This window comes from Hyaena hyaena, unplaced genomic scaffold, assembly GCF_003009895.1.
Source record: "Hyaena hyaena isolate Hyena2069 unplaced genomic scaffold, ASM300989v1 scaffold_12, whole genome shotgun sequence".
Taxonomy (NCBI): Eukaryota; Metazoa; Chordata; class Mammalia; order Carnivora; family Hyaenidae; genus Hyaena; species Hyaena hyaena.
In genome coordinates, this window is record NW_024080644.1 from 1,918,870 (window position 1) to 1,929,188 (window position 10,319).

General features: G+C 39.4%; 1 protein-coding gene across 2 annotated transcripts in view; it reads right to left on the reverse strand.

The window, feature by feature from the left end:
• The window catches only part of USP9X (ubiquitin specific peptidase 9 X-linked), a 134,110-nt gene continuing 123,791 nt past the window's right edge, over positions 1-10,319 (reverse strand). For both annotated transcript variants that reach the window (XM_039255987.1, XM_039255978.1), the window contains exons 42-45: positions 6,704-6,860; positions 6,341-6,553; positions 5,868-5,963; positions 1-3,816 (exon numbers count right to left, since the gene is read on the reverse strand). In XM_039255987.1, the coding sequence (XP_039111918.1) occupies positions 3,679-3,816; positions 5,868-5,963; positions 6,341-6,553; positions 6,704-6,860 (604 nt within the window). In that variant the 3' untranslated portion in view covers positions 1-3,678. The remainder of the gene's footprint in view (positions 3,817-5,867; positions 5,964-6,340; positions 6,554-6,703; positions 6,861-10,319) is intronic.

The following is a 10,319-nucleotide window of genomic DNA, read 5'->3' on the forward strand; positions in this document are numbered from 1 at the left end:
AAAAAAAAAAAATCACTCATTTGCAAGTTTAAAACATGGTGCACCTTTTCCCCCTTTTCTTACACCTACGTATTTGGAGGAAAAGTGCTACATTTCTGCAAATGTAAAATAATTGTTAGAAATACAGTCGGCAGCAAAGTTCTTAATACATTTAGCACTTTTTGTAGTGATGTATCACACCCAAAACCTTATTTTAAACACTAAACACTCATGTCGGTTCAGAACCAATTTAGGGTGAGCACTACTAGGAAACCAGTACTGAATGGGTTCTTTTCCCAGGAACACAAAAATGGGGCGGGGTGGGAAGGATGCTGTTTTCCTTTCTCTGCAGAATGTAGTACCTTCCAACTAGAGACCAAAATTGGGCACTTGTAATGAAAAGGCAATTTTCTTACCCAGTTAGAACTCTAAATAAGGCAGGCTATATCCAGCAAATTAACCGCAAAATTCAGCAAAATAAGAGCTCGTGGGGGGAACAGAAGCCGGAGAAATACTAAGAAAAAAAGTGCAAGACCGACTTTGTTGGAGTCATCTGAATATTCACAGACTGTTGCTTTCATTTACAAACGTAATTTCAATAGAAAAGGCTCCTCCACTTTTTAACCGCTACTAGGATTAAATACTTATCATTCACTAATAAAAGTTAATCATGAAAAAAATATAAAACATTTTAATTCTAAATTTGTATATATAACAGCTAAAAGACACAAGGTTGGTAAACTATCAGAGAAAAATCAAGGAAAGACGAAACCCTCAAATAGGATTATTTCTGCCTCTACAATGCTGAGCACGAAAATTTAGTTGGTGGAGGACTTAGAAACAGCAGCAATATGGTTTATACCAAGTTGTGCACGGAAATACTTAGATCCCACAGAGCAAAACCCTCATTCACAGATGAATAAAAAGATCTTCAGTCTTTCGTTAACAGATTCGACTGTCTTCTATGAAGTAATCATGCCATTTAGAATCCTGGGGGTACTTTGAAAGGAAGACTAGTGATTCTGAAACAAACATTTAAAGTAGGAATTATATATTATGGCTCAAGAAATCAGTTGAGGGAGAAGTAAATAATCTTTAGGCACTTTGAAGACTTGAAGTTTAAAATGTGCCGTTTATGTTCAGAAAAAGACCTCAACGTCACCAATATGTTGCTCTTACAATAACATGCGTCTTAAAATTTCCCCTTATATGTTAATGCTTAAGAAGTTAAATAGAGAAAATAATTCGCACAAACAAAAAGAAATCTCCCTGTTCACCTTCCCTGGATCCAAAAGGGATTCACAAGCCCTCGCCTGGCACAAGGGGGGGGGGATTGTGGATTCAAAGCAACCAAGGTGGGAGTCTCCCTCCAAGGAGAAAAATTCACAGCCTTTTCAAACGTCAAGTTTTTCGTGTCTAGGAAGTCAGTAAAGTTTTGAAATTAAGTACATCACATACTTTGTTAAGGAGCGGGAGACGACAGAACCCACCTCTCCATATGGGGAGGTGGGTGAATTGAATGATAGCAACTTGTCCAAATAAGGTTAACCTCGTCTGCTCGCTCACTGTTAAGGAAGCCTGGAATTGAGGAACTTTTAAAGCTACCACTTGGGAACTGCAAACAACACGTAGGACTTTGGCTCAAACTTAACAAATTCAGATGTAATATACTTAAGGTAAAAAACAGGATCTATCTGGTGTTAAAATTTCCTAATATTACAGAAAACCTAGAGGCATTGATGGGACTACAGAGTGCTGCAAATAAGATACCCAAAGCTTTATCTTAAATACCTGCCCCTTTTAATCACAAAATAAAGCAATTCTTTTTGTTTCTGCTTTGTTCAGTTCCAACTATAGCCTTTTTGACAAAACATTTTCCTATTAACTGAATTGTAAAAAATACAACCAAGCTTGTGCTCATTAAATATACATGTATATAAAAAACATACAAAAAGTACAAGATTGATTATGTTAGGAAACTTTTACAGCGTCAACATCCTGTTTTCTCTAAATCTTTATAAAGGACCAAAGGTCGAATCTTTCTGTGCACAAAAACTCAACGTGACTGAACTCCTGAATTCAGCGTCCTGCCTCAGCATGCTCTGCACAGAATTTTAATAAGCAGTCCTTCAAAAACAAAACAGAACGAAAGCGGACAAAAAAAAAAAAAAGATGGGGAAAAAAACAAAAAACAAAACCCAAAAACAAAAACACACCACAGGACAAAAAGTTCTTCGTAAATCAAATTCTATTTGTGAATTCAGCAAAATAATTTCTATAAAATAAAACAGCAAAATATTTAAATAGAAGAGGGTGGGCTGTATCTGTTTGAAGGGGTATTTGGTTTTTAGACAGGTTCTAAAAAGTACACACATTCAAGTTACCAATTCGCTTGTAAATACAGTATTAACTGAGGAGTTCCTTATCTTTAATTAAATGTTTATGCTGAAATGATGATACCTCAATTAACTAACCAGTAGTTTCCTTTTTAATTAGACCCTGCTTCGAACATGGAAAGTTTTGGAATCAGGGACAAGGAGCTAGGAGAAGTCTCGCTTTCAAGTAAAACTGTGATGGAGCACAACACTCAGCCAGACGTCTTGGGGCAAGTGGCGCTCCAAGTACCGTGGGATTCCGGTGACTTCCGCTTCACTGGGGTCCAGCAGAAGGAAAGTTTTAGAAGATTCACCTAATAAGCTCTACCAAAGAAACGAAACAAGCACACCGAATACAGTCTTCTATTATGCTCCAAGCATCCTGGCATAGCAAATTTTTGCATATTTGTTTTAAATCTTTAAAAATTCCCATTACTCATACTTAGATCTCTCTATCCCACCCAGAGATTGAACTGTCATCAAACATTAGACATAAGCAACCTACGTGTCATTGAAAACTGCCTGTTTATCACACGTCTCCCCTCGTTTTACATTTATAGTCTAGGTGTGAGAAGGAAAAGCTCTTGAGCGATACGGCTGCCACACGGGGACAGCCGCGGTCGTCACGGTAATTTTTTCCTCATTGGCTACACTAACCTGGTGTGAAGCCATGCTAAATGTTACAGCTTAACTATAGCTTCAAAGTGATTAACCTAATGTCAGAATAAAAAGGCAATGAAAAAGATCTAGAAACAATGTTACGTCACCAGTTTTCCACATCAACCAAATAATTTAAAGGTTACCGGCCTTACGTTCCTCATAGTAAAACTGCCTCCAGTGGCAAAGAATGAACATCAAGCTACTGGTGTGGCTGACGTGGACGGGCTCTGTTTGTTGCCGTTGGTTTATTTTTTTGTTTTCTCGTAAAGGAGTAGATCCAACCGCCAGGAGGCAGGCAACACTGGCTGCAGAGTGCAGTGGGTGGAACAAGAAAAGTAACTTTGTAGTTTTTGTCGGTCTGTGAGTCTCAAGAAAAAAGTTTCTCGCTTAAGAATTAACAGTCAAACATTAATATACTATATACACCTTTGCCATTTACACATTAGCATCAGGCCATTTATTACAAAACACTATACACTTTCCACTGCAGGCGGGTTATATATTGACAGCAAATTTCTGCAGATAAGACAGTGAATAAACTCGCCACTCCATGTTGATTAGGAACAGTTTTTTTTAGTTTTAAATTATTAGCCAGACACAGAAAAAGGTTGGACTGTAAGGCCTGGGTGCACAGTCTTGATGGAACCAGTTAATGATGTGCATTTCACTGATCCTTCGTCTGAGGTGGGGACACTTCTTCACTGCCTTCGTAATTTTCTTGTGCTCGCTGGCCAGTTCTCTGAGGGTTGTTCATGTGATGTGCGGCTGGGCCCGTGTATGGCTGTCCGTGCACATGGTTATTCTGGGAGGGGAGAAGAGATCTACGTTAAGACTTTCCACATACTGAGCTTTAAAATCGCGGGCTGAAATTTGTGGACATGTAAACATTTCTTTTATTCCCGGGACTCACAAAGAGTAAATATGTTGCGGCTAATGGTGAGGGGGGGGGGAAAAAAGTGGTTTGGAAGAGAAAAGCCCAGGTTAGGTGTCCCAACTTCGGCTCAGGTCATTATCTCACGGTTCGTTGGTACGAGCCCCATGTCGGGCTCTGTGCTGACAGCTCGGAGCCTGCTTTGGATTCTGTGTCTCCCTCTCGGCTCTCAAAAATGAATAAACTTAAGCCCACCTAAATTTCAAACCCCTAAACCCAAAGAAAAGTAGTGTAGTTCTGTATAAAGTTTTAGCCAGAGTGACTTTTAGTGCCCCAAATTATTTAGACCGAAGTCTAACAAATAGGAGATTACAGCCCATTATTGCTTATTGTCAAAAAACATTCACAAAAAATGATTGTGAGCCAGAACACATCTATTCTGATTCTTCCAAGCACCCTGAAGCTTCTATAGGATGAGTCTGACTGACTGATCATAGGACATGTGCATCAGCAACAACCTTGAACACAGAATGGTGTTACTGAAAACAAAACTTTGCTAAAGATCTGGACTAATCAGGCAGGAGCAGTACAGGAGCTTTCTCAGGGCTGAGGAGAGTTAACTTTCTTCCTTGTGAATTTGGTTTCTTAACCTTTTAAACTTCTGAACCCTCATTTTTCTGTACATTCTCCACCAACCAAGATTTTGGGCCTTTCTAGAATTCGGATTACAAAAACAAATATGATGAATATGCATTTTCTAATTATTCAGTCAGTATGCTTTGGTTTCCAGCCTGAAATCTAAGAAGAATGCCTTAAAATAATGGTTCTGAAACTATGGTTTCTAGACTAGCACCAGCCTCCATCGGGACGTGTCAGAAATGTAAATTTTCTGGCTCCACCCCAGACCTAAAAGGATCAGAAGCTTCGGGTGGGGCCCAGCAATCTGGGCTATAACAAGCCCACCAGGGGATTTTTAAAAAAGATTTTATTTTTTAAAAGTTTTTTTTGAGAGAACAGAGCGAGCAGGGGAAGGGCAGAGAGACAGGTAGAGAGAATCCTAAGTAGGCTCCCTGCTGTTAGCACAGAGCTCCGCAGCACAGGCCCCACTAGGGGCTCAATCTCCCCGACCTTGAGATCATGACCTGAGCTGAAATCAAGAGTCAGACGCTCAACCGACTGAGCCACCCAGGTGCCTCACCTCCAAAGGGGGGGGGGGGGGGGGGGCGCGCGCGCGCACGGAAATTTAAAGTGTATTTATTTGGAGACAGAGGGAGAGTGCAAGTGGGGCTCTGTGCTGACAGCAGAGGCAGAAGAGAGCCCGATGTGGGACTCAAACCCATGGATCGTGAGATCATGACCTGAGCTGAAGCCAGAAACTTAACTGAACAATCCAGACACCCCCAGGGGAAAAATTTTTTTGATGCGTGCTCAAGTTTGAGCATCATCGCCTCAAAAGATCTGAATCAGTCACATCTGGGTTTTAGAAGGTAAGGTTTTTATTTAGAAAGTTTCTTCATCTAAATTTTATTTATTTAGTTACAGATCTTAAAGGAAATCGTATGGAAATGTGTCAAATCCTTGGTATTTTTCAACAGTCTTTACTGTCATTGAAGTCTTGGCTGGCTAAGTAACCAAGAACAAGTTCTTCATTGCCACATCTTCATCTGTAGACTCCGCCTAACAGGAAATGTCTTAACCCTTTGTACTCTTCAATATCATCGTTTTATGTTTACCTCAATTGCCACGGTTTCAGCAACAAAGGAGTACAAAGAGGGGCACCTATCTGACCAGGAAACCACTACAGCGGGGAGCTGAAACACATCATATCGTGACCCTGTCCCTGTCCCAGGGACTGCTCTTTTGATCATGCCCTAAAGGTAGTCTAGTCTTTACTACTTTGCAGTCGCAACAAAAAATTTAGCCATCCTTTACAGCATAAAAGTAGATCCTAGGGCTAAAAACACAAAGTGGCCCCTGTTTACCTGTTGATACTGAGATCCAGGTGAGTGGGGGTACAATGGGGCATCTTCAGGCGGGGGCGACTCATGCTCATCGGGGGCATCTTGGTCGTCTGGCTCCTAATTTTAAATATTTAAAGACAAACAATTATGTAGGCAAATTCAAGTGTAAGTTTTTTTTTTATTTGAAATAAAAACTTAAAAACCTATAAAACTGACTCATAACTTTCCTTTTACTGAAGATCAACCAATGTAAAGCAGATGAAAAAACCTGATTTGGATTCTCTCAGAAAAACATTTCAGACAATTTCAGAAATTTCTCTGAAAGAAGGCTCCCTCTTTAACTGAAGACTATATACACAGTAAAGCAAACAAAGCCTCAACAGGTTCTTTATCATTAATACATAAACACTGGCCTATAAAGAACAAATTGCTTTGCTTTCTTTCATTTCTATCTGCTGCACACTGTGGCTTTTTTTTTTTTTTTTTTTTTTTACCTCCTCTGGACAGAGTTCACAAGCTTTTGCAAGTGTCATCCTGGCACTATGTGATCTCTCCAAGAAATAACCATTTGATGTTTCATTGCTTTGCACTGGAGGAGACCAGTTGTTGTAAGTGTACTGAGGATTGCCAGTGTATGGTCGTCTTTCAAGTTCATCCCCGAGCCATTCCACTGCCCAGGTCCACTTTCTTTTAAGATCTCCGTTGCCCTTTAAAAGAAAATAAAACCAAGTATGTAAGAGGCTCTGGAGTATTTCTCAAAGTTAAAATTAAGAATTCTAAATTCCCACTATTCCTTTCTTTAAAATGGAATCCCTAAAAGATTCAGATTTCTACAAGACTATAAAAAAAACCCTCACCTGCAGGATCTGGTAAGCAACAGGGCAATTGCTAAAAAGAGCTACCATACATTTTATACACTGGTATGCTCTTTTTTGATAGTGATTCTTAGAGCGCTGGATTGTGTCAAACAGCCCATCTCGGTCATCTGGGATTCCTTTAAGTGCATTATGAATTCTGAAAAAGAACCAAATATAAAATAAAAACCTGAAAAGTCAACCAGTGGCCAACGTTCCTCGAGTGTGTACTACGTGCCACTCTCTCACGCAGTCATGCCATCGAATGCCAGACAAGAGGTCCTGTTGTCAGACCCCGGGACAGAGAAGACAAGGGGTACGGACAGGTTACACAGCTTGCCCAAGGTCATACAGCCACCTAGCAGTCTGTGCTCTTACCAGCTTGTTACCAATCAAAAATGATTTTGCTACGTATGTAATTCAAATACATGACTAGAAGTGAATTTAGGATACTAGGAGTCATACAAACCTAACGTTAACAACTAAGTTTATAGCTGCCGCACCTAAGAGTTTGCTTTAAGTTAGTCCCTTTTATAAAACTGCATTTCTGAAGGGAAGTTAGAAATCAGTGACTGTGAAACAGTGGTATCATTTGGAAGTACAAAATGAACTTGAATTCTAATATGAGCTGCTATATGACAAAACAATTTTCACCGACAATACTAAGAATTTAGCGGATTTGCCAAAGATGGATGATTTCATTTCAGTTTTTACCAAGTCACAAAAGAAGAATATACAGTCAATGATTTCTTGTTCTCCCCCCCCACCCCAAAAAGCAATTTAAAAAACCGTAGGGGCAAAAAAGAGCTTTTTCTCTTTTGTGTTAAAAACCTCACCCACCCATAAGTAAACAAAATGTGTATATACACAGTGGACTAGTATTCAGACACATGCTACAACATGTAGGAGTCCAAAGCCATTAAGCAATGGGGAGTTATGGTTTAAAGGGTACAGAGTTTCAGTTTGGGATGATGAAAAAGTTCTAGAGATGGATAGTGGTGACGGTAACCTAGCATTACGAATATACTGAATGCCACCGAATTGTAACTTAAAACATGTACACAAACGTTCACCGCAGTATTCACAATAGCCAAAAGGTAGAAACTACCCAAAAGTCTAACAATGGATGATGGATAAACAGAACGTGCTGTATCTGTACAATGGAATGTTATTTGGCCATAAAAAGGAATGAAATATTGATATATGCTCTAACATAGAAGACCTTGAAAACATTATGCCAAGGAAAGAAGTCAGACACAAAAGGACATTTTGTAGGATTCCATTTATATGAAGTGCACAAGCAAATCCAGAGACAGAAAGCAGATTAGTGGTTGCTGCGGGGATGGGGAGTCATAGGAGAGACTGCTTAATTGGATATGGGGCTTCCTTTTGGAGTGATGAAAATGTTCTGGAATTAGATAGTGGTAATGATTGTACAACACCGTGAATGTACTAAAAGCCACTGAATTGTAGACTTTAAACTGGTTAAAATGGTGAATTTTACCTCCATAAAGAAACACTATCTGTATAGTCAGGAATTAAAAAACCTAAAAACAAAAAACCTTATATAAACCACAAATTTTACTTAGTAGAATGTTTCCAAATCACAATATAAGTTTTTTGTTTTTGTTGCATATTTGTATTCTTGAAATCTTCTGTTTGGAAATCATGACACCAGCAATTTTGCAAGGTTTAATTTCAGACCAATCAATCATATACAGGCTTTTTGCGGTTTAATCTGAAACACTTCAGTGTACACTGTTTTTGCCTTCAGTTTTTTCAAGTGATAATGAAGTGTTAAGCCATTATTTCTGCCACATCATATCTTCTTCCCGTTAGTACTAACTGCTTTCAACTGCTGTTTTTATCAATATTACCTTTGCCTGCCTTGCTCCCCCATGCCTGGTAGTGCCAGCTGCATGTTATGGATACTCCATAAATATTCACACACTGCTAACTGAATGAACTCAAAGCTCACTATGAGAAAATTATTTTCAACCTTGGGCCAGTAATTTATAGTAACAATACCTTACTAATCTCATTACATAAATGTCAATATTTTATCCAGCACATGTGCCTTTCCCATTCCTGCCTGCTTTAATGATTTGAGAGAGCTAAGATGTAACCAACTGGTTTAAAGCTACACATGCTTATATATTTAAACGAAAAGAGCAAAATATTCCATTAAAAATATCCTCTTTTTTTTTTTTTTTAAAGGTTTGTTTATTTATTAAGAGAGAGAGAGAAATAGCACAAGCAGGGTAGGTGCTGAGAGAAGGAGAGACAGAATCCCAAGCAGGTTCCATGCTGCAGGCGCCAAGCCCAATGCGGGGCTCTAACTCAGGAACCATGGGATCATGACCTGAAGTTGAGTCCGAGGACTCAACAACTATGCCACCCGAGTGCCCCCCATTAAAAATAATTCTTAAGAGAAGGGTACTAGATAGTGCTCAAAATACATGGTTATAGTTTTCAAACTACCCAACTTTTTTGTCTCATGAAAACGGATTTTTGGTTTAATGCTATTTTTAAAAACAGTAATACAACTTGAATCTATGATGGTAATTTTGGAGACAATGTGGAAATATGAATCCATGAATTCTGGCATTTGCAATCCCCACGCTAAGACTCAAAATTATAATTTCTCTTTAAGCGTTTTGTTATAGAACTTGTTTTCAAGTTGCCGTTTGCTGTTTTAATTGTTATATTCACAGACGGGAAGCAGTCCATTAGATAGATTTTGAACAGTTTCCAAAAATAAAGTACTATACTATCGTCCATGTGGGGAAGGACGTTATGAAATCTGGCAGAGCTGTCCACCAATTCCATACTTGAACATCATCTGTGTAATTCTTAGGATTAAAGATAATACATTAAACTTTATGACAAAAAAACCCCCCAAAAACAAATGGAGGAATTCTGGAGAAAGCATGAGGGGACAGTTATGGCAGATAACCTCAGTTAAAAAAATAAGGGGGGGGGTGCCTGGGTGGTGCAGTCAGTTGAACGTCTGACTCTTGGTTTCGGCTCCGGTCATGATCTCAGTCTTATAGGTTTGAGCCCCATGTCAGGCTCTGCGCTGGGAGTGCAGAGGCTGCTTGGCTTTCTTTCTCTCTCCTTTCTCTGTCCCTCCCTTGCTCTCTCAAAATAAAGAAATAAACTTGAAGAGAAGAGAAGAGAAGAGAAGAGAAGAGAAGAGAAGAGAAGAGAAAAGGCAGCACACTTAAAAAAAAAAAAAAAAAAAGGCTCTGTATAGGTTGGTGGACACAAACGTAACCAGAGGCTTGCAGGAACCCAACCCCATACTTCCCCCAGGAGCAGTGGTTCAGTGTTCCCTCATTCAGCGTTCACAGCAACTTCAGAAAAATATAACTACATGAATAGTGAGAACTAACTGTACTTATTTACCTAAGGACTATTTTTAGATAACCAAACGTTACCTCATGTGACTCTTTTTTTTTTTTTTTTTAAATGTTTTATTTATTTCTAGGAGAGAGAGACAGCGTGAGCAGGGGAGGGTCAGAGAGAGAGGGAGTCACAGACTGAAACAGGCTCCAGGCTCTGAGCTGGCAGTCAGCACAGAGCCCGACGCGGGGCTCGAACCCACAAACCGCGAGAT